Source organism: Suncus etruscus, chromosome 10, assembly GCF_024139225.1.
Source record: "Suncus etruscus isolate mSunEtr1 chromosome 10, mSunEtr1.pri.cur, whole genome shotgun sequence".
NCBI lineage: Eukaryota > Metazoa > Chordata > Mammalia > Eulipotyphla > Soricidae > Suncus > Suncus etruscus.
In genome coordinates this window covers 3245461-3272607 of record NC_064857.1, presented here as the reverse complement: position 1 = coordinate 3272607, position 27147 = coordinate 3245461, and the positions used below count along the sequence as shown (strand labels likewise).

Below are 27147 nucleotides of genomic sequence, written 5' to 3'. Positions count from 1 at the left end.
ATGTTGTATGTGAGTGCAGGGCGGTGTTCCTTTCGCAGGACACATGTCCTTCTGAGTACTCCACGGAACCTGCAAAAAGCCTGCTTTGGGTGTGCTCTGCCCACTGAGTTTTCTCGACTCCAACTGCTTCGTGTAGACTGGTTATTTTTGGGTAAGCAGTTTTTTGGATTTTTTTCTCTTGGTTTTTGGGCCATTCCTGGCAGCACACAGAGGGGACTCCTGGCTCTGCGCTCACAAATTGCTCCTAGCAGGCTGGGGGGGAATATGGGATGCCAGGGATCGAAACCAGGTCAGTTGTATGCAAGACAAATGCCCTCCCAGGTGTGCTACTGCTTCGGCCCCTGGGTAAGTAGTTTTAAAGGTTTTCTACACAGTCCTGCACCTGGTGATCATATCTACGGGGTTGGCTTCATAAATCACAGGGGTACAATTCTGGCTCACGGGAGGAATTGCCATTAACACTAGATTTTGACTTAAAACAGGTTTTGCTTTCTTTTTGGTTTTTCTTGGGGCTATGGTGTTGGTTCTACACCCAGAGGTGCTTGGGACTTCCTTGGGCTCTGCACTCAGGGCTGACTCGTGGTGGGGTGTGGGGACCAAACCTGGATTAGCTGCCATGTGCAAGGCAAGTGTCCAACCTGCTGCTTCGTTTCTGGACTACCCACTTTTTACCAACCTAAACATTGAACCCCCAATTTCCCACTTGCTAAGTAGAGCAGATAATACAACTACTTGTACAGAAGTTAGCAAATTTTTATTGTAGCCAGCCAAAACATGCTAAAGCAGTAAATTTAATTCTATCTGCAATAGTTTCCAAATTAGTGTTATCTGGCAAATCTCTTAAAATTTATAGTTTTACTGATTCCACAGGAAGTCTTCTATATGGAAATTTTATTTTAATTAAAATCAATCCTAATTTAATTTGGTTTCCTGGCCACCCCAGGTAGTGCTCGGGAGTTCTCTTCTCCTGGCTTTGTATTCAGCAATTATTCCTGGAGGCTCAGGGGATGCTAGTCATTCAATTTCTTACCTGTACTATTGCTCTGGACCGTCTACGGCAGATTTCAGAAATCTTATCTTGCCTAGTCTCCCTCCCAAATAATATTGTAAGTCCAATAACTGCTACAACCTCACCCTTTTCGTAACTACTTAAAGCATTCCACGAGCACCTCAAGAACTTTGCCGGCCATAGGAAGATCCCTTCCTTAATCAGACCTAACATCCACTGTGAATATATTTAAAGACACAGCTTGGACAATCACAGGATAAGTTTTACCTATGTTATCAAGTCCATTTGTAAATATTTTCCTGGACAATCAGGAAATAAAAGTGGGGCTCAATGTTATCTTGCTGTCTGGGGAAGTCGTGGAAGGGTGGAGCATGACCTGGACAAAACCAGACACTTCGTGCTGAGGAACTCCCGACTCATTGTTCCTCCGAGGGACACTGCTCCCAGTGGCAGGAACAAATGGGGAGGAAGAGCAACTGGGTGGTCAGTCTGACCGCGGGGACCTCTCTGAGGCCAGCCCTTGGGGAAGCTCTGAAACTGAACCAAGATAAGGAGGTGCTGTGTCAACCACTGGGCGCCAAGGATCACTTTGGCCAGAGACAGGCTGTCAGACACAGGTGGTCAAGCTTTTCTTTTGGGACAAAGCCTGATAATGGAGACAGGAGAGTTCCTGCGAGGAGACTAGTCTTCCTTCTTTGCAACCGTGTTTTACTTAAGACTATTATGGTACAAAGCATGACAGATCCAAAAGCTAATACCGACTACATTCTATACAGTTCTATGGTGGTCAAAGAAATGGCAAGGTACAGAATAAAGTAGATAAAAAATATGGAGCTTGAGCCATAGCACAGCGGTAGGGCATTTGCCTTGCAAGCAGCAGATATAGGATGGACGATGGGTTAATTCCAGCTTCTCATATGGTCCCCTGAGTCTGCCAGGAGCAATTTCTTAGTGCAGAGCCAGAAATGACCCTGAGCGCCGCTGGGTGTGGGGCCCCCAAATAAAAATGAACTGTCTCTGGAATCTCTGAACCAAATTAATGACATCTCAAAGTTTTTGAAGTTGGAAAGCAAGAGTTTAGCACAGAGGGCTATCTATCCCAACACAAAAAGTGGGTGAGAGATTAAGATATTAGGAAACTTAAAAAATAATTTAGTGGGCCCGGAGAGATAGCATAGCGGCATTTGCCTTGCAAGCAGCCGATCCAGAACCAAAGGTGGTTGGTTCTAATCCCGGTGTCCCATATGGTCCCCCGTGACTGCCAGGAGCTATTTCTGAGCAGAAAGCCTGAGCAATGCCGTGTGTGGCCCAAAAACCAAAAACCAAAAAAAAAAAAAAATTTAGTGTAAGCTGGAGTGATAGCACAGCAGTAGGGTGTTTGCCTTCTATGCTGCCAATCTGCAAGGACCTGGGTTTGACCCCCACCATCCTCAGCTTCCCCAAACCTGCCAGGAGCAATTTCTAAGCAGAAAGCCAAGTACCATCAGGGAGGCCCCAAATCCAAAATCCAAACCAAACCAAACAAAAAAAGATTTGCCAGGCACAGAAAACAACCCTTGTCTCCTTGAATGAAAAAATTACAAGTTGTATTTGCATAGAATCCACTCAATTTAAACTTTCCTAAATATAAAGAAATGAACAATTCTTTACAAGAATTGCTATGAGAAGAAGCAGATGAGTTTCAAATGGCAGACTCAGAGACCCTGGAACCCAAAAATGTGTAATCAGTGGAGTGTTGCTCTAAATATTCCTTAACCCAAAGTCAACTTCTTTGCTTAATGGCTTTCACTGAAATTTCCCAGTCCTGTCTCTCCTTACTGAAAAACATCCTATATATAAATAATACTCTACATTAAAAAATGTTTATTTCTCACTATAATCTGATCCAAATTTAGTATATTAAAATGTTCTTTCCTTTTTGGCTTTATTTTCTATGCCATTACTCCCTCTAGAGGTGGAAAATGTGTATAGCCTGCCAACTATAATTCTTTCAGGGTTTTTTTTCCGTTTGTTTTTGTTTTTGTGACACACTTGGCATCGCTCAGGGGTTCCTCCTGGCTCTGCACTCAGAAATTATTCCTAGTAGGCTCTGGGGACCATTTGGGACGCTGGGATTCGAATCACTGTCCATCCTGGTTTGGCTGCATGCAAGGCAAATGTCCTACCACTGTGCTATCTTTCCGGCCCCCCAGGGTTTTGAAATAAACTCAAAAATCTATGTTAAAAAAAAACAAAAATTTTGGGCCCGGAGAGATAGCACAGCGGCGTTTGCCTTGCAATCAGCCGATCCAGGACCTAAGGTGGTTGGTTCGAATCCCGGTGTCCCATAGGGTCCCCGTGCCTGCCAGGAGCTATTTCTGAGTAGACAGCCAGGAGTAACCCCTGAGCACCGCCGGGTGTGGCCCAAATACCAAAAACCAAAAAAAAAAAAAAAAAAGAAAAAAAAAAGAAAAAGAAAAATTTTAACTTCCTTCAGTTTAAATAGTAACTATTCAATGTAACTTTCAAAATTATAATTTCATAAGCAAATTTCCTGCTCTCCAAGTATCAAAGAGCTCACCTGAGATTTACTAATCAATCGTGTCTCTTATGAAACTCAAAAAAAAGTTAGGAACCTCATGCAGAAATCTGGGATGGAAATTTGCATCAGATAAACAGCAGGTGCATTATCAAATTTAATAAAAGCATAGACTGAGCCTCTAACACATAAAGAAATGGTGGGGCCAGAATGCTAGCACAGCGGTAAGGCATTTGCCTTTCATGTGGCTGACCTAGGACTGACCTGGGTTCAATCCCGGCATCCCATATGGTCCCCCCCAAGGCCTGTCAGGAGCGATTTCTGAGCACAGTGCCAAGAATTCCCCCTGTGCACCGCCGAGTGTGGCCAAAAGGCAAAAACGAACAAAAAATAAAGAAATGGCTTAAACTTGTTACTTTTATTTTCTTGAGGGGGGGGGAAGTTTTAGAAAAACTTCTAAAATTCCACTTTTGCCCCACTATGCCCACTATTTGACCTACTTAAAGATGTATGTTTTGCTCCCTTGAAAGAACTGGTCGACACCCAGAGAGCAAAGTCCATGCGGGAGAAAAGTGCTGGCGGATAGGGTGGGCCAGTCTGTGGCTCCTTCTCATTCTTTTTCCTTTCAAATCCCAGAACATGGAACCCTGCCAAGAGCACAGCCGAGTGCCACCCGCCCAGGCCCATCTTACTCCCGGAGGCAATGGCTCTGCCCCAGGACGGTGCTTTGTGATCTCCAGAGGGCTTAGCAATCCCACCAAAGAAAAGCCTCAAAGCCTCTTTACTTCTCACACACCAGCCTAACCCAAGATGGTGTGAACAGCCAACCAGTCTGGCCAATCTGTGGGCCAGATGGCCAGATCTTGACAATCACACTTTTTTTTTTTTTGGGCGGCGGCGGGGGGCGGGGGTGGTTGGGGCCACAACTGGTGACGCTCAGGGGTTGCTCCTGGCTCTGCGCTCAGAAATCACTCCTGGCTTGGAGGACTATATGGGATGCTGGGGGATCGAATGAAGTCTGTCCTGGGTCAGCCACATGCAAGGCAAAGGTCCTACTACTGTGCTATCGCTCTGGCCCCTGAGTCATATTTTCTTATCAAAACAAATTTTTTTTGTGGGCCACACACAGTGACGCTCAGGGGTTATTCCCAGCTATGTGCTCAGAAATCACTCCTGGCTTGGGGGACCATATGGGACACCAGGGGATAGAACCGCAGCACGGGCAAGGCAGATGCCTTACCGCTTGAGCCATCTCTCCGGCCCCGACAATCACAGTTTGTATGAATTCCCAGGGAGTTGCAGTCACAGCCAATGCTGACGCTAAATTCCAGCCTTCCCCTTTTTCCATTATTCGAGAACAGCCAGTTTCAGATAAAACATCTGAGGATCACACGTGGCACCCAAGAAAACCAAACTGGATTCAAAATGAAAATGTCAATGCAGAAAGGACTGAACAGATCAAGAACTTAAACTTCTTTTTATTACATGTGGCAAAGGTAAAGGAAATAAAACATAACACAAAAAAATTTTTTTTAAAGATATATCTACTGGGCTGGGAGGAGGGATGCTTTACAGGTAGGAGTCTTGGGTTCAATCCCTGGGACCTTGTGGATAGCCACTAGGGTAGGACTACAGAATGAATGATTGTGATCCCTACACAAAACAAATAACTCAAACCAACACAGAAAAGAGTATTTACCCTGAGAAATGAACTGGCTGCAAATCCAAATTGTGGTCATCTCTCAGACAAAAGAGACAAAACACCCCAAAACACGTTCTAAAGGATAAATGATGTACTACATGTATCGTAAAAAAGATAAAAGAGAACATAGTTGAAATAGTGTAGAAAAATCCTCTTAAATAAAGACTGATAAACAGCTCTAAACGAAAGAACTCAGTATCAAATATCAAGGAATCAGTATCTCAGTATCAAACAGAAAGAAAAAAAAGTCATTTCAAAAATAAGAACGACATTCAGATTAAGAATGACAAGAGGAGGGCCCGGAGAGATAGCACAGCGGCGTTTGCCTTGCAAGCAGCCGATCCAGGACCTAAGGTGGTTGGTTCAAATCCCGGTGTCCCATATGGTCCCCCGTGGCTGCCAGGAGTGATTTCTGAGCAGACAGCCAGGAGTAACCCCTGAGCATCACCGGGTGTGGCCCAAAAACAAAAAACAAACAAAAAAAAAGAGGGGTTGGAAGGATAGAACAGTGGTGGGCATTTGTCTTGCATGCGGCAGACCCGGGAGGGACCTGGTTCGATTCCCAGCGTTCCATCTGGTCCCCCAGCCTGCCAGGGAAGATTTCTGAGCACAGAGCCAGACATAACCCCTGTGCGTAGCCAGGTGTGTTCCCAAAACCTATCTATCAATCAATCGAAAGTTAAAAAAAATAAGAATGACAAAGAGATTTCAATGACTCTCTGAGCAGGAAGCAGATATTGTGGTTGTCACATATAAAATAGAAGGCATCCAATTTCATGAGGTAAAGAACTCTAAAGTTTCATCTATTTGTACATAGGCTATTTTCAAGGACACCCAAAACTTCTCTCTTGCAGGTAGTTGCGTTTTTTTCCTCTTTCCTTTCCTTCCTTTAACTTGAGGGGGGTCACACGAAACAGCACTGAGGGCTTATTCCTGGCTCTGTGCCCAGGGATCACTCCCGGCAGAGCTTAGGAGGCCAGGAGATGCAAGAGATGGAACCAGGGTTGGCATGTGCAAGACAAATAGCCTACCTTCACCCAATGCACTCTTGCTTGTCCTGTCCAGTTATTTTCTTTCGTTTGTTTTTGGGCTCAGGGGTTACTCCTGGATCTGCACTCAAAAATCAATCCTGGCAGGCTGGGATGCTGGGAATCAAACCTAGGTCCATTCCAGGTTGCCCACACGAAAGGCAAATGCCCTACCTCATGCTATGACTCTGGCTCCCCCACAGGTAGTTTCTTTCTTTTGGTTTTTGTTTGTTTGTTTGTTTTTGGGTCACACCCTGCGGTGCTCAGGAGTTACTCCTGGCTCTATACTCAGAAATCGCTCCTGGCAGGCTCAGGGGACTATATGGGGTTCTGGGATTCGAACCACCGACCTGCATGCAAGGCAAATGCCTTAACTCCATGCTATCTCTCCGGCCCCCAAAAATAGTTTTTTTTTTTTTGTTTTTGTTTTTGGGTTACACCTGGCAGCGCTCAGGGGTTACTCCTGGCTCTATGCTCAGAAACTGCTCCTGGCAGGCTCGGGGGACCATATGGGATGCCGGGATTTGAACCACCGTCCTGCATCTAAGGCAAACGCCTTACCGTTGTGCTATCTCTCCGGCCCCTTCTTTTGGTTTTTGGGTACCTGGTGGTACTCAGGGGTTATCTTAGTTATCTTAGTTCTGTATTCAAAAATCAATGCTGGCAGGCTCGGGGGAACATATGGGATGCTGGGGATAGAACCCAGTCCTTCCTGGGTCAGCTGCATGCAATGCAAATGCCCTACCACTGTGTTATCACTCCGACCCCCCACAGGTAGTTTCTTAATGACAGAGTTTGGCTGGGGCAGGCAAGCAACATTTCAAACACCTGTAAGGATCCTTTCAACACTCAACAAAGATTAAAAGTGCTTACTTATGTACCAGCAGTGAGCAGGAATGGGGGATGACGACGACGACAAATCTACACTCAGTTCCCAAATACTTCGAGTTCTTTAATTGTCAAAGAGCTGTGACTGTTCCTCAGTCACAGAAGAGAAGAGAAGGCCCTGCATATTTTCCCCCTCCGGTTTTAACAGGTCCATTCTGAGGCGGCTTACCTGGTCAACATCGGCATTTCTTGGCAGAAAGTACACAATATTATTGGTGATTTTCTGGGAAAGTCTAAAAACTTCAAAGGTGAAGAGCAGTTAAGGAAAAGTCATCCAAACAGCAGCCAGTTTCTGGTCAAGAGTCTATTTCTTCATTTGCTACCTAGCTGCGTCTTGAAATGGACCAGTGAGGCACACACTTAAATCCGCTATTGGAACTCAGAAAAGAACTGAGTAGAGAGGCTAAAGCGACAGCACAGTGGAAGGGCACTTGCCCTGCATGAGGCCAACGCAAGATGGAGCTGAGTTTGAGTCCCAGCATCCCATATGGTCCCCGGTGCTTGCCAGGAGCGATTTCTGAGCTCAGAAGTAATCCCTGAGCGCCATCAGTGTGAACCAACCCCCCCTACATTAGAAATATAACAGAAAAAAATTTAGTAGAGGCTTTATAAATCAGCCAGCTTAATATCCTTGATACGTCACACTATTCAGTCAACCTGGTGGTTAAATAGTTTAGAGTCCTAATACAGACATCTCTTTAGGTGATTTCTGAACTGCTGTGGGAAAAGAAAATCAGAATGCTGTTTTGCCAGGGAAGAGTAAAGACCAATAATTCTGGCTATTGCAGTTTACATTTGATATTTTAAATAGCAGTTTAGGAATGTTTCTTACTGGAGTCAAAACTTTTCTGGGAGTAGAACAAACACGACGTGCTTTTCTCTCCAAAGCAAAGGTTTGCTGCTTTTGATACTGGAAGAGATGAACCACGCGGAGAAGCAGCAGCCATTGTGAGGTAGGAATATCGAACAACAGTCACCTTGAATCTAGGGGAACTCCTTATTTCTAGATAATCACCCCCATAAAGAAAGTCTTCTAATTCTTGTTTAAGAAAACAGTTAGTGGGGCCGGAGCAATAGCAGCAGTAGGGCATTTGTGTTGCAGTCAACCCAGGATGAACGGTGGTTCGAACCACAGCATCCCACGTGGTCCCCTGACCCTACCAGGCGTGATTTCTGAGTGCAGAGCCAGGAGTAACCCCTGAGCGCCTCTGGGTGTGGCCTCCAAATCAGAAAACAAACAAACAAAAAACAAAAAACAAACTCCACCCCCCAAACCCAAACCCCAAGAAAATCAGAAACTCAAGAAATGTATCATATTTGCTTTTATTTTGGGGGACAAACATCACTTCACTTTTACACACCTGTGTTTAATGCTAATTAGATGGAATCTAATTAATAAGTGCTGTTATTAATAAGTCTATGCTCCACTTATACTTTTTTTGGCTACACCTGGTGGTGCTCAGAAATCGCTCCTGGCTTGGGGGACCATATGGGATGCTGGGAACCAAACCAGGTCTCTCCTGGGTCAGCCACTTTGCAAGGCAAACACCCTTCAGCTGTGTCATTGCTCTGGCCCTCCACTTCTACTTTTTGTCTGAAACCCAGCCCTTCCTCCTCCCTCTGTTGGTACCCCCAAAGGATATCCATCCGGAGACATCATGGTCCTGATGTCAAAGATCTCGGCGGTGGCGTAGTCAGGGCCCCCCCACGGAGGGCTGAGGAACACCACGTCGGCCTTCAGTTGCTCGGCCAGCAGAAGGAAATCTCCACAGACGAACTCCACCTTGTCTGCCACGCCATAAACTTCTGCGTTGTTCCGAGCAAGGTCGATCTTAGCGGGATCGATATCGATGGCGATCACTAGGGGGGAAAAGAAAGAGAACCTGGAGGTCATTGACGGCCAGCTGTCCGGGAGAATGCATCTTCTGAGGAAATCTGTTCATCTGCTACGCAAGAGCACGAGTTCCTGATGGGCCATTTGCGCAGATATGCCAGAGAAAGACTTGATGCAAAGGTTCACTCATGCTACACCAAAAAAATAAGAATAAAGGACAAGCTTCTGGGGCCAAAGCGGTGGCGCAGCGTTGGGGCGTTTGCCCTGCATGTGGCTGACCCACGAGGGACCTGAGTTCGATCCCCAGAGTCCCATAGGGTCCCCTGAGCCAGGACTGACTTCTGAGTGCAGAGCCAGGAGGAACTCCTGACCGTCACCAGGTGTGGCCCCAAAACCAAAAAAAGGACAAGCTTCCACAAGTTGTCTCGGGACCAGAGATAATATAGCAGATATGACACTTGCTAGTACAGTTGACCTGGGTTTGATTCTCAGCACCTCTCTAGGATCCCCCACTCCCAGGAGTGATTCTCGACTACTGTGCGGTGTACTCTCCCACCCCAAACAAAGAAACCTGACTTGTACTATATGTATGAAAACTCTCTCAGGGGTTCATCTTTTGGGGGCCAGAGCAGTATTAAGCGGGTGAGGCCTAATGCAAGAGTGATTGACATTTGCTGAGAGTTGAGTCACAAGTATTGGCCTGAGCAACACATACTTGGAATGGTTTCAAGAAGTCAAAAATAAAACTATATAATCGGGGCCGGTGAGGTGGCGCTAGAGGTAAGGTATCTGCCTTGCAGGTGCTAGAGGTAAGGTATTTGCCTTGCAAGCGCTAGCCAAGGAAGGACCGTGGTTCGATCCCCCGGCGTCCCATATGGTCCCCCCAAGCCAGGGGCAATTTCTGAGCGCTTAGCCAGGAGTAACCCCTGAACATCAAATGGGCGTGGCCCGAAAAAAACCCAACAACTCTATAATCAATGTCTGAAGAATATCAAATGGATGATGATGTTTAAGGTAGAGGAAACAGATGGTGTCATATATATACATACATACATACACATACATACATACATACCCTAAGGACTATCATTTAATCTACTGCAATTTCAGTTAGTAATGCAAACCTCATTCTAGTTCATTTTTAGCTCACTCATGTCCTATAGTACATTACTCAAGCACATCTATCATATGCACAACGTGTCACTGCAAGACTTTCTGTCTGGAAGGGCTAAGTGGAACCCCATACATAGAAAACTGTTATCATGGAAATAGCTATTTTGCAGAAAATGCTAGTTTCAGAATTTGTAAGACACTGGAGAAATAATGCCCTAAATAAATCACTGAACAATGAATACAAGCATCGATCACACGGTGCAAAATTGTGAATTCACAATGTTCCTTTCCTGTTCAAAATAAACTGATATATTTTTGTTGAAAAAAAGAGAAAAGTTTGTCATCTCAATATGTTACATTTCTAGCTCAAAGACAGATGGAAAATATGCCGACGATCCCAAAGATGCAGAGACATTAAGTTTCCACATCAAACACGTTCAGCCCATCTCCGTGCTTCAGCGGCGTTTCTCTTGGGGCCAGCTTTGATTTTAGGTCTATCAATCTTTCAAATCAAGGCAATGACAAAAGCCTGCAGAAGACTGCCAGTAATGGAGGCTAGAGGCCACATGTGGCTCTTGAAACTGATGCCGAAACAAATGAGAATTATGGTACATAGGCAGCCCCATTACCACATTTCGAAAGGCTCATAGTTGCAAAGGTTTGTGCTATTTATATACTACACAGGATAGCTACCAGGGGTCCACCAACTTTTTAAACAGGGGGCCAGTTCACACTGCCCCTAAGACTGCTCGAGGGCCAGACTATAGTAAAAACAAAAATATGTGGGCTGGTGAGATAGCATGGAGATAAGTGTTTGCCTTGCATGCAGAAGGTTGGTGGTTCGAATCTCGGCATCCCATATGGTCCCCTGAGCCTGCCAGGAGCGATTTCTGAGCATAGAGCCAGGAGTAACCCCTGAGTGCTGCTGGGTGTGACCCAAAACCCAAAAGAGAAAACAAAATTAGCAGGAAGGGAGAAGGAAGAAAAACATAACAACAATACAAAAAATAGATAAATAAAATAAAAGATAAAAAAAAATCAAACAAGAAACTCAAAAGGCACCAGGGCAACATACGCAGCAGTCATACAATGACCAGGGTCCTGAAATAAAAACAAAGCAAATCACACAAGAAAAAAAAAAAGCAATAAAAATATGAACTAATTCCTATGCACCCTGCATATATCTTATTTTGAAGTGAAGAAACAAAATCGGAACAAATACTCTATGTGGCCTGCAGGCCATAGTTTGGGACCACTGGGACAGATTTAAGAACCTTTTTATTTTGTAGAGTTCAGCTGGGAAGCATTGATGCTGAACTATCAGAATATAGGGAAAGAGAAAAAAAACCTTCAGCAACAGCAAGATGCATAAACCTTTTTGATCCTCTACCCATCTGGTTGAACGTATACCCAGACATGCTCAGGGTAGAATCATGGAACATTGGAGGGGCCAAAAAGAAAAAAAAAAGGAATCGCAGACTCTATCTCATCTAGAGTGCGGTCTTTCCAGCCATCTATAGACACAGAACTACATGTGGAGATAAATACAGTTGAAGGTGATTCAATGTACATACGTGTACAGAAACATACACACACAAACAAGATTATTATGTTATCTAGATTCCCTCTACTGGCATCCTAGGCTCTTCAGGTAAGTCAACTGGAACAGTAAGGAAAGCTACCTTTTTTTTTTTTTTTTTGGTTTTTGAGCCACACCTGCTAGTGCTCAGGAATTATCCCTGGCTGTGCTCAGAAATCCCTTCTGGCAGGCTCAGGGGACGATATGGGACGCTGGGATCAAACTTGGGCCAGCCTCAGTCGGCCGTGTGCAAGGCAAAAACCCTGCCACTGTGCTCCAGGAAAGCTACCCTTAGCACACTGGGGAGTTGCTTTGGAGAGCAGACACAGCTGAACACACTCGAGGGGTCCCAAGTCCCGCCCCCCCCATATGCTCTAGGAGTAGAAGGCAGAGCACATGAGGGAGGGAGGCCACATGACAGCTGCACAGGCTGAATCTGGCATTGCCAGCTAGAACAGCTCACAGGAATGGAAACGCTGCGAGTCGACAGCACAGCGGTTCGCCTTTTGGGTCAACACCTACACGCTCTCCTTTTCTTCCTCCAATGTGTGGCAGGCATCCTGAGTTACTGAACACTTTAGTAATACCTTGAATTTTTAGAAACAGAAACGCACATCATGGGTTATTTACGTTTGGAGGAATTTCCAGATCTATCTACTACGTCATCAGAGGGCAGAATTTTTAAAAGTGGGAGTAGGTATTGGAGGTCACACCTAGCGATGCTTAGGGTTCAGTTCTCTCTCCAGAGGACAGACTTTTTGTTTTTTTTTTGGTCATATTCAGCTATATTCAGGGGTTACCCCTGGCTTTGTACTCAGGAATCACTTCTGGTGGTGCTTGGGGAACCATATGGGATGCTGGAGATCGAATCTGGGTTGGCCATGTGCATTGCCAGTTTCCTATCCACTGTACTATTGCTCTGGCCCCAAGGACAGTTTTTTTTTTTTTTTTTTTTTTGGTTTTTGGGCCACACCTGGCGGTGCTCAGGGGTAACTCCTGGCTGTCTGCTCAGAAATAGGTCCTGGCAGGCACGGGGGACCCTATGGGACACCGGGATTCGAACCAAACACCTTTGGTCCTGGATCAGTTGCTTGCAAGGCAAACGCCGCTATGCTATCTCTCTGGGCCCAGGACAGTTATTTTTAATTAGAACGTTATACTACAATATCAAAATGAAAAGCCTTTTTGATTTTTGAGGAATAATATCATGGTCATATTCAATCACACTATTTTGGCTTAATAGAAATGACATGGTTGTCAAAGACAAAGAAAAACTTTAATAATAAATATAATTGAGTTCAGGAAAAACAAGAAAATGATCATTCTGGTAACACAGTAGTCAGTACTGGTTTTGAAATCAGGGTTAAATAAATCTCTTTTTATGGCCTCATTAATGCTATTTATAGAATAACATGCTTTTCGAATAAACCTTAAGAAATTTATAAAAATTATCACTGGCTCATACAATGTACATTTAAAAGAAAGTATCTTCAAAATGATCAACACTATCTTTAAAGCTTTGTATTTCATTTTAAAAGAACTCTGAGAAGAAAAGAAGTCTAAAAACCCCTCACGAAACCCCAATAATTCAGTTATATCAACTTGGGCTGAATATGATTCAATATAATGGAACTCTGTTCTCAAACAACACAAGAACTACCTACTTACTACCTACTTACTACAGTGCCAGGAAGATGTTCAGTGACCTAGGTCTTTCTTTCTTAGGATTTCTAAGGCAAAAACAATGCCCAGTAGTCAGAGTAGCCAGGAGGATTATCTAATCTATGAAAGACTGGTCACAGTTTTAAGGCAGCAAAGCCTACCTCAATGTATCCTTTAACAAAGTTAAACAGTGACCAAGATCAGAAAGGTACACAACGGCAAATCGAAATGATTATCCACTGCTCTGTTCTTTTTTTTTTTTTTTTGGTTTTTGGGCCACACCCAGTAACGCTCAGGGGTTACTCCTGGCTATGTGCTCAGAAGTTGCTCCTGGCTTGGGGGACCATATGGGACACCGGGGGATCGAACCGCGGTCCGTCCAAGGTTAGCGCAGGCAAGGCAGGCACCTTACCTTTAGCGCCACCGCCCGGCCCCCACTGCTCTGTTCTTTGATTTTTTTTTTCTTTTTTTTTTTTGGTTTTGGGTCACAGCAGTGCTCAGGGGCTCCTCCTGGCAGGCTTGGGGGACCATATGGGATGTCGGGATTCAAACTACTGCCAGTCCTGGGTTGGCTGTGAGCATGGTAAATGCCCCACCGCTGTATCTCTCTGGGCCCTGTTTTGTTTTTCCCCACTTGGCTACGTTCCAGGCTTACTCCTAGCTCTGCACTCAGGGATCAGTCCTGGAGGGCCCCGAGTACCGTCGATGTACCCAGAGATTGAACCTTGGTTGGCCACATGCAAAGCAAGTGTCATACCCACTGCACTATCTCTCTAGAGCCCCAAATTCCTTTTAATTTTGAAAGGTCATGCCTGGTGGTGCTCAGGGAACACTTCTAGGTCTATTCGTAAGTTTTACTAGTGGCAGTGGTCCTAGAAATTGGAGCGGGATCTGTTGACTGGGAGCCCAGCTCCTTAACCCTAGTACTACGTCTCTGACCCCTGCCCGTCCACTGCCCTTCGCTTAGAGAACAGTTCTTTTTCACACCATTTTGGTTTTACATAACATTATATCATGCTGGCTCTATCTGGCTGTGCCTGGCTAGTTAGGAGAAGTCATTTCACTTTATTTCTCCAGGTACCTGTGAACAAGAGGTCATAAGAGATTGCAAAGTAAAACCCTCTACTTATAACTTATTCACAAATGATATGTTTAAAATATGCTAGTTAATATTACTTCTTTAAACTTTTTTCCTAGTTACTATCATTTTAATTGAATATCATGGAAGACAGGCTGAAACAAACGGAATGTTTACTGGCTAAGTTCCGAGTAAGATCAATGGACAGCTGTTTACCTCTCTTTCCGGTCAGAGCAAACTGAATGGTGTTCCCTCCAACGCCACAAAAAGCATCGACGATGGTGTCACAGTCGAAGGACTGACTGACGCGGTCAGCAATGTGCTCTGCGATCTTTTCAGGTGTCACTGAAAACCAGCCCTCTGCAAGGAAGAACATTTGGTTACAAAACCCAAGTCAAGCAGAAACATGATAAAACTTTATTTTTAATTAATTAGTTCTTTTAATTAATTGATTGATTGGTTTTTGGGCCACACTTAGCGGTGCTCAGGGGTTACTCCTGGCTCTGTGCTCAGAAACCAACCCTGGCAGGCTGGGGGACCACATGGAATGCCGGAAATCAATCGTGGCAGGCCACATGCAAGGCAAATACCTACCACTGTGTTATCTCTCCGGCCCCTAGCTATCTGTTCTATACTTCAAGCAAACTGTTTCCTTTCCTTAATTTCAAAGATATGTTCTCCATAACTTTATGAAAAAGAAAACTCTCATTCCCAATGCTCACAGAAAAAAAATCCCTTTAATTTCTGCCTGATTCTTAGATTGCCTCCAGGAAATGAGTTCCAATTCGATTTTTCTGTGAGGCAGAAACAACTTTTTGGGAAAAAAGAATATCAGCTCTCCTAATAAATCAATTTCACAGACTCTACCAAGTTTTCAATACCGTTATTCCCAATGGGGAAGCCAGGAAGTTGACTGGTGCCAGAAACTTCAGAAATACTTCTGTTTCAAAAGGGCCAGGAGAGTCAGAAGCTAACAACCAAGAAAGCAGATTAGGAAGACCAGAGCCCTTATTTCCAATGAGGGTCCAAGCCCACGAGAGGAAAGAAGATGTCATCTTTCTTTCACAATATGAAATAAATCTGTTTTTCCAAAGTATATCGGAAAACAACCACGTGCTTTATCTGAAGTGGTTAGTAGCTCCTCATTGCTAGAACTATGAAATTTAAATGCTTGTACAAAAGCTAAGTTTTCCAGCTGAATTTATATTAAATCACACATAACATTATTATTTTATACTTACTACTCGATTGTATAATGATCAGAGTTCCAAATATTCCCTTAAATCCTGACAGATGCACACCTGTCTCTTGACTTTGAGAGTTTAACCAAGATAGGTCTTGCTCAGAGAGCTAGCTACAGGGGTTGAATTATCTGCTGAACCAGCTCCATCCCTGGCACCGTAAGACCCCTTCAGCACGGCTGGCTATGGCTTCCATGTGACAGCCTGCACCCAGGGTGACTGGGAATCCTGAACAGGACAGGGGTTTGCATGGAGATGTCAAGCAGAATGAGATCTCCAGGAGAGGGCCTCAAGCCAAAGCACCATCTGGAAGATTCTCCTCCTCCCCTTCTCTTCTAGTCAGGAGGCATCCAATGTGGCTGAGTAAGCTCTTCAAGGCCACAGCAAGAAAGGACTCAAGGTTGACCAGCATTGACACATCTTTCTAGACTACTTTTTTCCTTCACCACATGCCCTTTTTCATGATCTTATTCATTATTTATGCTATGTGATTACAGATTAAATACGAGGCAGGAATTTTAAAATGATTTATATAACCAAATTGGGAACCCTACATTAAAAAGATATCAAAGGCATAACACACACACACTGTACACAACACATAGACACACACAAAAGAAGCAAGCTGAGTTGACTCCAAATCTAAAGAAATAAAAAAGTGTATTCTTTTTTTTTTTTTTTGGTTTTTGGGCCACACCCTGTGATGCTCAGGGGTTACTCCTGGCTATGCGCTCAGAAGTTGCTCCTGGCTTCTTGGGGGACCATATGGGATGCCGGGGGATCGAACCGTGGTCCGTCCTAGGCTAGCGCAGGCACCTTACCTCCAGAGCCACCGCCCGGCCCCCTTTTTTTTTTTTTTAAAAGTGTATTCTTTTATTTGAAAAATTAAAAGTTCTGATAAAGGTCTAGATAATAAAAAAAGGTCTAGATAATCGAAGTGGATAAAAGCGACAGATTAAAATTTAACAATATCATAGAGAGAACAATGGAGTAAAAGTTGCAAAATGGTGAAAATATTTGATTTTGGATAAAGGGTATATGAAAAGCTTTTCTATAATTCTTGTAATTTTGTAAGCTTGAGATCATTTAAAATTACAATTAGAGACCAGAGTGACAGTACAGCAGGCCGGGCACTTGCTTTGCAAGCAAGCAGTCGAACCAGGTTCCATCCCGACATCACAGATAGTCCCCAGAGCATGGCCAGGAGTAACTTCTGAATACAGAGTTTGGAGTAATTCCCAAGCACGTGTGTGGCCCCCAAACCACCTACACACCCACCACCAAGGAACCAATCAATCACCCACCCACCCACCAACCAAATTACCTCTGTCTAATTTAATCCCATCATCAAAGCGGGAGAAGAGCCGGTACCGCTGAGCCCAGTACTTTGCCAGTTCGGGTACAGCGGCTATCTCAGGAGGCACACTACTGGCCTTTCTCTTCTTACTTTTCTTTTTCTTCTTCTTCTTGATCTCAGCTAGAAAAGAGATTATAGGGAAAGAGAGCATCACTCCAGGAAAGGGGACTCTCAGATGGGAGACCATCACGCCTGGGTCTGGATTCCAGGACACAAGCACTGAAGTGCAAGCAAAGGCAGGCCCGGAGGAGGAGAAGGTGGCAGGGAACCACAGACTGGCACGGCTGACACTGGCTATGACCATTTGCCTGAGCTCAAGAGAATGCTGGACCACCGACGTGCACCCCTCCCTCCGTCCCGGTTCCAGTGTTTGGTTCTGGAGAAGGCAGTATGGAATGAATGAATGAATGAATGAATGGTATTTTATCTCTTTGCTGGGCAGGAATGTGGGGAGAGAGTGTCATTATGGGTCCAGCCATTAGTACTTCTGTTAGCTACTGTTGGTAAAAAGATTCAAAGATGTTCTTCCCCTTTGTTTAATACATAATCTCTGGAGGACAGACGTATCCCTTTTGGTCGGACTGATTCTCTAAACCCAACTACGACCTCAAAACTACATAGCCTTGATCAAAGAAACTAAAACAGAATTATTACAGAAACACACAAAAGGGTCTCAGTTCTTCAAAGGCTGATTTAAAAAAAAATACACACACAAACACACACACACACACACACACACACACACACACACACACACACACACACACAGAGTTCTGGGGCCACACCTGGGGGTGCTAAAGGGCACTCCTGGCTCTGCACTCAGGAACTCCTCCTCGTGAACTCGAGGGACCGAATGGGATGCCAAGGATTGAACCAGGGCCAGCTAAGTGAGAAGCAAACACTCAACTGTTGTCCTATGGCAATGGCCTATCGGAGGCTGATTTTTACTTGCAGAGTTTTCTGATGAGCCTGGTGACTGGTGTTCCATTCCAAAGAATGGAAGCAGAAAGTAAAAAGATGAGCATGCTGTCGAGCTAAGTATAATGACAAGAAGTGACACGACAAAGAAAGCTAGCTCTGAGCGGTTCCCAAGAAAAGGACGAGGTCTCAAGAGGTCACAATCTCACTCTGGTGGCAGAAAACCCTTGTAACAGACACATCTGTAGGAAGGTAAAACAAAAGCATCTGGATTCAAGAGAAAACGGTCAACTGATGTTGTGACCAGAAAAAGGACCGCTGTCAACAATAAATGAGCAAGAGCTCCTCAAGAGAGAGGTCTGCAGTGAGGCTCAGGCTTTACTCCTGGCTCTGCACTCAGGGATCTCTCACGATAGTGCTCTGGGAACCAGATGGGTGCTGGGGACTGAACCAGGGTCAGCCCAGTGGAAGGTGAGTGCCCGACCCGCTGTACCATCTCTTTCCTTCAGGTCTCAGCATTGGGAAAGAATCCTCTGCTCACAAAAAATATTCTATGACCCTGAATACTAAACGTCAGCATTCTCCAGGCCATTCTAAGAAAGGACATCCCCAAAGGGGATCACCCGAGACTGTAATAACCGGACCCAGACCACTCACAGATGCTTAATTTCTGAGTTCCACTTTCTATCTTTATGAAATAAGGGAAACTCCGTCCACTTCTTTTGGGCTACTTGACAGACTGGAATCACCCTATGTAAACTACACAGAAGGGAAGTAAAGTATGTGATAGAAAGGTCATAGGTCTGACAAACATACACAGAAACACACACCAATAAATTGAAGTTCAAAGAGGGTATTTTCCTCCATGCTGAATTAAGAAACGAGGCAGGATCCCAGTAACTACAATGGCTTCACTGTAAGATGTCTGATTAAATAATAAGATCATCCGATACAATGGAATATTACATCTGACAGAAATGTTCACATATAAATGCCTCAATGTCTCACTGGATTACAAAACTATCACTGTGAGAAAAAGGAAGAACCCAAAATAATGATCAATAAAAACAAAACACCAGAGCAAGAAACTGGGACATGGCTTGGTGGTAGAGCCTGGTTCAACTGCAGCAGACAGATGCTAGATTACATCCTAAGTGCCAGACACGGTAAGAAGGAAGAGGGAGGGGCCCGGAGAGATAGCACAGCGGTGTTTGCCTTGCAAGCAGCCGATCCAGGACCAAAGGTAGTTGGTTCGAATCCCGGTGTCCCATATGGTCCCCCGTGCCTGCCAGGAGCTATTTTTGAGCAGATAGCCAGGAGTACCCTGAGCGCCGCCGGGTGTGGCCCAAAAACCAAAAAAAAAAAAAAAAAAAGGAAGGAAGAGGGAGACTAAAGGAGAGTGGAAAGCAGAGATGTAAATCCCGAGGCATATGAACGCAAAGCCCATGTGCCATATCACCATTCCAGGAAGAATGAGTCTGAATCAGGGTTGCGTAAGAAATAATCCAAACCAGGCTGAGGGTGCAACACTTGTGACCTAGCCATCTTCTACCTCGTACAGAGTCAGCTGCCTGCCAGAACTGTTGCTTTTATTGAGTACAGAGACCACCTCTGGGTGGAGCAGTAAATCCACTCAGATTTCCAAGTAAGACCATCTCTGTTTTGGGGTAAATCCAAGTTGTAAAGAAACATACAAAGGAAAGGGGATGATCTCTGTTTTAGGTAAAATAAGGTGTCACCCCAACACCCATGTACTGGCTGAAAGTCCTCAGCAAGGAGAAACACTCGGCCTTACCTTCGGGGCCACTCTCCGCTCCACACTCTCCAGCGGAAGACCCAGTATGATGCACTGGAGCCTCTGGGTTGCCGCTTGCCACCGGGTGCTCACTCCCTTCGGCAGTCACTTCCTGCCCCTGAGAGTCACTGCTTGAACCGGAGTCCAACGCGTTTTCCCCAGAGGCTGACCCAGGCAAAGACTCCACGACGTCCATCGGCTCACTGACCCGTTTTAAGAATTTCTCCACCTGAAAATGCAGGGCATCAGCATGAACAGACAAGTTTGGAACTCCTCAGTCTTCTGAGCTTTGCTATGTGTGACTTGAGTGACAAACTGGTTTGTAATGATTAAGTTTTGGTGTTTTTTTGGGGGGGGTCACACCGGGTGACGCTCAGGGGATACTCCTGGCTCTGCACTCAGAAATCGCTTCTGGCAGGCTTGGGGGATCATATGGGATGGTGGGGATCTGTTATATGGGGATCTGTCATGGGTTGTCTGCATGCAAGGTAAATGCCCTACTGCTATGCTGTTGCTCTGCCCTGAAGTCTTCTTTATAACAACAATATCCTTCATAACCAAGTTTTATTGCCTTCCTCAGCACCACTGAAGTAGTGTCAGCATGGCCAACAGTGGTCAATAAATAGCTCAGACTCTTCCTCTGTGGGGAACCTGCCGGCACATCAGTTTTACTTAACAACACAACAGCCACTTTCTCTTCAGAATCTTCGGCAGTTATGCTCCTCTTCTCTCTACAGGCATAAACGGAGACTCTCATGCCACCGTTTTATAGAAACTGGTTATGGCACTCATGTGTGTTTCAGATATGAGCAAGGTCGCAAAATAATTATCAATAAATATCCACTGCCTACTTCCTAATACGGAAAGTATATGCTACTGCATCATTCATATATACTGACTAGTGACCAGCTCGATACAGTAAAACTAGAAACGGCTATATAAATCTGTAGTATTGGGGCCGAAGAGATAGCGTGGAGGGAGGGCGTTTGCCTTGCTTTCAGAAGGATGGGGGTTCAAATCCCAGCATCCTACAAGGTCCCACGTGCCAGTCAGGAGCGATTTCTGAGTGCAGAGCCAGGAGGAACCCCTGAGTGATGCTGGGTATCACCCAAAAACATAGCATAGGTCAGAAGCATGTTGAAACATTTTCTGGTGTTGGGATCATGGCTGGCAGGGGGCCATACAGTGAGTGCTAGAACCTGAATCCAGGTTTCCCACATGCTCTCAATTCGGTGAGCTCCTGCTCAGAGGTCCGGAGCCAGGGATTCCATTCCATTCAACTGCCCCAAAAAATTGCTGGAGAAGAAACTGGTCCTTTCCACTTAAAGGTGGTCTTTTTTTGGATAATGAAGCAAGATCACTTCATTAGTCAAGCTAAAGAAATTTAAATTCTGTCCCCCCCTGCCCCTCATAGTAAATACAGTCAAGAATAAAAGCTGCAGAGACATTGCCATGAAAATGATGTGAGTCAGACCTTTCTAGATATTTCTACTTCGAAGCTTCTGACTCCAAACTTAACTCCTTTCCTTTACATCTCATAAAATACATGCCTTTAGGGGCCGGAGCAATGGTGCAGTGGTTGGCCATTTGCCTTGCATGCAATGACCTAGCATGGACCACAGTTTAATCCCCTGGCATCCCATATAGTCCCCCAAGCCAGTAGCGATTTCTGAGCCCAAAGCCAGGAGTGGTCCGTGTGTCACTGGGTGTGGGCCAAAAACCAAAAAGAAAAAAAAAAGGGAACAAAAGAAAAAAAAAGTAAGCCTTAGGAAGCAGGCGAAAAAGAAATTCAGAACCAGTAACAGCATTCCTAAATGAAAACACCAATTTTTTTTTTGGGGGGGGGGGGGCTTTTAGGTCACACCTGGCAGTGCTCAGGGGTTACTCCTGCCTCTGTGCTCAGAAATCGCTCCTGGCTGGCACAGGGGAACGTATGGGATACTGGGATTCAAAACACTGTTGGCCTTGGGTCGGCCGCTTGCAAAGCAAACGCTCTACTGCTGTGCTATCTCTCTGGTCTCGTGAAAACACCAATTTTAAGGAGTGAAGCGAATACAACAAGCAGAAAAGTGTTTCCACATACCTTACTCAAAACCTTACTTTTCTTCAAAACTGCTTTTTCTGGCTCTTCAGAAAAGAATATATGTTTGTTTTTCATATTTATTTGCCTTCGCATGTCCAAGAACTTTGACTTATACTTTAGGTTCTTCTGCAGGTACTTGACCTTTCGGTGGCTGAAATCTGAAATTCCACCATACCTAGGACCAAACCAAAAGAAACCATTAAAATATTAAGTTTGACGATCTTATTTTCTTATATAAGAGAACAAAACCATCTTTGCTGTGGGGTGTGACCATATGTGATACTGAGGACTGAACCATGGTTGGGTGCATGCGAGGCCAAGTGCCTTCACTGCTGTTCTTGTCTTAAACCAATCCAAGACACAAATCACTATCTGAGATATTACTTAGATGATCATACAATGAGAGCTGATCTCACCATTGGAAATCTGTACTCCTAAAGTCTCTTTGTCTCTATGTCTTCTTTGACTCTATCAAGCCCTATTTCACTGCCACCTATGGACTATTAGGGATTTAAGAGTATAATATCATCATCTTTTAATCATATTCTAAATTTTATATAAGCCATATCTTCTTTTCAGGTACTCTAAAAAAAAAAAAGCTAAGTTACATTCCAGAAGTATATGATTTTAAGATTTACAAGGGTCACCCAGGTAATTTTACAATAAAATGGCACAGGCATGGAAATAAATTCTGCCTTAAACTTAAACATGGCAATATCAGGTAACCCTTCCATAATAACAATCTTTGTGTACTTTAGCCATGAGGAAATTATTAGCATTATTAAAAATACCCAGTGTTATTCTGAACATATACTTTAAAAATCTACTTAATTTAGTATGTGTATCTGCAGAACTGGGGATTAAAACCAGAGCTCTGTCATGGAGTCCTTAAATGCAACTTTTAAGACAACCTTGAGTTCTATGTCCCTTTGTGCCATCTCAAGAGTAGGCAATTCACTACAATTTAACCGCAAAAAAAAAAAAAAAAAAAAAAGCCTCATCCTTTAGAAAAGTCACAGACCTCAATCTTGATTTAAATCAAGAGGTATAAGGCTGGAAGGCAGCTCAAGTGATAGAGCATAAGCCTAGTTGTGGCTCCAAGTTGAACCGAATAGTTTTCACCTCCTTCTCTAACTCAGCGTAGGCTTCAGGTCAAAAGCATCAGACCTTGAGTTTAATGTAATGCTTGGGCCTTAAATCCCAGACTCACATTTAGAAGAGCTTTAATTCTAAGAGAATACTTACAAAAATACTTAAAGTGAGCACATGCGAGCGCGCGCGCGCACATACACACACACACCCTCTCTACCTGAACCCAATAGACATCTCTGTATAGTAGAGCCATACATGCTGTTTGGTAATGAGGCTCTAGCTTGCTTGGGACATGCAACATACGAGGGGTTGGGGGGGCTGAAGGGCATCTTCAAGATGCTAGAAACAACATAGACCATATGGACGTGGAACACTGCCCGTGAAGCACACGGACCCATTGAAAGGATCAAGGAGATGTGTCTGTGCACAAGGCAGGGCACTCACTATGCGTGGCTCAAGGGGCAAAAGAGGACTTGTGTATGTATATTAACATCACCATGAAGACACGCATACATAGATGAGGAAGGATGTATGCCAGGCAATGCCTATTACTGAGCAATGGTTTCTTTTTTTAAAAAAAGATGCCCTTTTATTTGCTTTAGAAAGCAGTTGTGTTTTGCTATTTTTGTAAAGAAAGAAACAAAGGCCAGTAGATTTAATTTTTCATGGCACACGCACTGAGCATTTTGCTGTGTCTAGGTGAGCTAAAGTAAAGACGCTGGGTGGAAAGAAAACTAAGAGTCAGAGTGTTAAGAGTTGGGTTTGAGCCCTTTTCCCCAAAGTGCCCCGATTCCACCAAATCATAACCCTTGCGACTGGAATGACCACACACTGCAACACGGCTTTCAGACACACGAAAGCACCAAAATATGCAACGGAATCTCAAGAACGTCAGCAGTCACTCGTAGCTCTCTGAATACGGGCGAGCTGCTGGGCGGCTAATACAGTGAGGATCTCGGGAAGACAACAGCAGAGGCCTGTCATTACTTTTGTCCGGAGCCATGCTTGAGTCCCAGGAGCGAGCCGTCGTCCTCGGGGTCGGATCCCGGGCTCTCCTCCACGTCCAACTCATGGCTAAAGAAATCAAGGGAATGAGAGTGATCAGCCAGTCTGCCCGAGTCAGTTCGAGGCGCTTCTTCTTTTTTTTTTGTTTTGGTTTTTGGGTCACACCCGGCGGTGCTCAGGGGTTACTCCTGGCTGTTTGCTCAGAAATAGCTCCTGGCAGGCACGGGGGACTCTATGGGACACCGGGATTCGAACCAACCACCTTTGGTCCTGGATCGGCTGCTTACAAGGCAAACGCAGCTGTGCTATCTCTCTGGGCCCAGTTTGAGGCGCTTCTAAAGATGCTCATGATGGTTAAGGGACAAAAGGTTTCCCACCAGGAAACAAATATGGTTCCCCCCATAGACATAATCACTAGGACTTGAAATCACATCAAGTGATGATCATTTTTTTATAAAGCACAGTATAAGTAAGGAATACTGCATCTTTCTTTGGGGGTGAGGGAAGGGCAGCAAAAGCTAGAGCTTTCAAACTGATCTTCTAGCATACACTTTTTTTTTTGTTTTGTTTTGCTTTTTGGGTCACACCCGGCAGTGCTCAGGAGTTCCTCCTGGCTCTACACTCAGAAATCGCTCCTGGCAGGCTCAGGGGACCATATGGGACGCCGGGATTCGAACCACATTCTGCAAGAAAATTCTGGCTGTATCACAAACTTAATAAAAAAAATTCAGAACTTTGAGAGTGACTATCCTATTAAAATGTATCATCAGCTGAAAAATTTGATACTGGGTCATAAGCCAATTCCACCTCTTCCAGATACCCAAAAGACAGGGAAACCTGGGCAGAATAAGGGGTAGGGCTGGGACACGAAGTGCTCCGGTGCTAGGGTCTTCCAACACGTCTCAGCACCTCTCAGACGGCAGAAATTCCACAAGCAGATACAGACAGGAGTGCCCACGGACACTTGGGAGGGGACACGTGTGGCGACTTGCCTCCGCTTGAGTTTGCTTGGCTTCTTCTCGGGAGGGTCATCGTCACTGTCATCGCCATCACTCCCGCCGTGGTGCAATCTTTCTTTGATCGTGGTAGCTTCTGAAGACTTGGGGGACACTGGAAGAGGGAGAGGCATTATCTCAGTTGGCTTGGCAGTTCTCTGACTGGCAAAGGCGATTTGAGCATTCCGGTGACTTTTCTGACACTCATTAGACACAGGTTGGACAAAGCATTAAACTGCATCTATGGGGCCGGAGATATAGCGTGGAGGCAGGGTGTTGGCCTTGCATGCAGAAGGACGGTGGTTCGAATCCCGGCATCTCATATGGTCCTCAGAGCCTGCCAGGAGTGATTTCTGAGTGTAGAGCCAGGAGTAACCCCTAAGCGCTGCTGGGTATGACCCCAAAATGAAACAAACAAAACCAAAACCCTGCATCTAGGGGCCAGAGCAGTGGCATAAGCAGTAGGGCATTTGCCTTGCACGTGCTAAGTTAGGACAGACCATGGTTCGATCCTCCTCCCGGCATCCCATAGGTCCCCCAAGCCAGAAGCGATTTCTGAGTGCATAGCCAGGTGTAGCCCAAGCATCACCAGGTGTGGGGGCTCCTAAAAATCAACCAAAAAACACCACCACCACCACCACCAAACAAACCAAAAAACTGCATCTATTCATGCCACGCACCTAGACACTAAATCTGAGCATGACCAAAATAGTTCTGCCCACTAGTCGGAAAGTTTCCTTAATCCAACTGCTTACAAAGCAAACTAGCTTTCCAATTAGCTATCCATGACATAGACATACTGAGCCAGTTACCTCTGTGATAGCTGTTATTGCATTTTAATTAAGTTTCAAGACGGTGCATTTACATGCACTAAACGTCATTTTTCTTTACTCAGGATGCAACTAATTTGTTTCTAGTATAACTGTTTAGTCATGGAAGTGTAGAGAAAAAAAAGTACTGCCATATAAAAAAGAATATTTAATTTGGGGCTGGAGCGATGGCACAGCAGGTAGAGTGCTTGCCTTCCCAGGTGTGGTCCCTGAGCCAAGAGCCAAGAGTAAGCCCTGAGTATCACGGGGTGACCTCTTCCCACCCCTAAAACGTGTCTCCAATTTGGAGTAGCTCCAATCAAGGTATATGTCTAATCTGTTTTATATTCTTCAAAGTAAGAAAATGAGTGGGTGAAATTCGTGGGAAGGAATCCAGAGCAGTGGAAGGAGACACACTTTTGTTTAGGGACAGACTTTCAACCAGCAGAGAGCACATTTAGATGAAAATGCAGTATTGAGCCTGTTTGCTGCCACGTAGCTAAACAAATCAAGAATTCATTTCGGTCACGCAGTGGTAGGGCATTTGCCTTGTATGCAATCAACCCAGAATGGACCTGGGTTTGATCCCCAGCATCCCATGTGGTCCTCCAAGCCTGCCAGGAGCAAAACTTGAGAACCGCTGGATGTGATACAAAAAGCAAAAAAAAAAAAAAAAAAAGAATTTATTAGAGCTCAGGTACAGGAGGCATGTGGCTGATATGCGTTTGATCCTCAGCACCCCATATTGGTTCCCTGAGCCTGCTAGAAGTGACTGACCCCTGAGTACAGAGCCCAGAGCTAGTCCTGGGCACTGCTGAAGAAACAAAAAGCCCCATGCACTCATTCTCAGTGAATCAGGATGAACCGAGACAGGCCACAATGGCTGGTTTTGATCCCGCCTACAGCCCTTCTCTGCATACTGGGATCTTTCACCAGCTGGGTAGGAGCCAACAACATGCTAGATGCCAGGTATTTCCCAAGACAGTCCTCTCCCCTCCAACCAGTCCAAGGGTTAGAATGCACTCTTCTGGGAGACTCGAGAGAGCAGGCCTCAATGCTGCCCATACCTCAATCCAGATAGTCATGAACTATGTGATGTCAAATATATTCTCACCCACCCTCTCATCTACCTCCCCTAAACTTATTGCTCTGGGAGCAATAAGCTCTTGGGAGCTGCAAATGGACTTCAAATTAATATCCTTAGACACTTCTGAACATTAGCTCATTGACTCATTAGTACATTGACCAATGTACAAGAGAAAGCAACAATCCTTTTAGAATCCTTTGCAAGAACTCTTTTCGTTTCTCTAAGAGGAAAGTGAGTGAGTGGTAGCTAAAAATATGGGGGAGGGGCAGAGCGGTGGTGCAAGTGGCAGGGTGTTTGCCTTGCACGTGGCTGACCTAGGACGGATCACGGTTCGATCCCCCAGCATCCCATATG

The 27147-nt window shown here is 44.9% G+C and overlaps 1 protein-coding gene across 1 annotated transcript in view; it reads right to left on the bottom strand.

The window, feature by feature from the left end:
* The window catches only part of TGS1 (trimethylguanosine synthase 1), a 50370-nt gene that overhangs the window by 12206 nt on the left and 11017 nt on the right, over positions 1 to 27147 (bottom strand). The window contains exons 5-12 of the mRNA XM_049782408.1: positions 24895 to 25094; positions 23885 to 23971; positions 21806 to 21980; positions 19675 to 19951; positions 16977 to 17129; positions 14628 to 14771; positions 8789 to 9005; positions 7315 to 7393 (exon numbers count right to left, since the gene is read on the bottom strand). Of these exons, the coding sequence (XP_049638365.1) occupies positions 7315 to 7393; positions 8789 to 9005; positions 14628 to 14771; positions 16977 to 17129; positions 19675 to 19951; positions 21806 to 21980; positions 23885 to 23971; positions 24895 to 25094 (1332 nt within the window). The remainder of the gene's footprint in view (positions 1 to 7314; positions 7394 to 8788; positions 9006 to 14627; positions 14772 to 16976; positions 17130 to 19674; positions 19952 to 21805; positions 21981 to 23884; positions 23972 to 24894; positions 25095 to 27147) is intronic.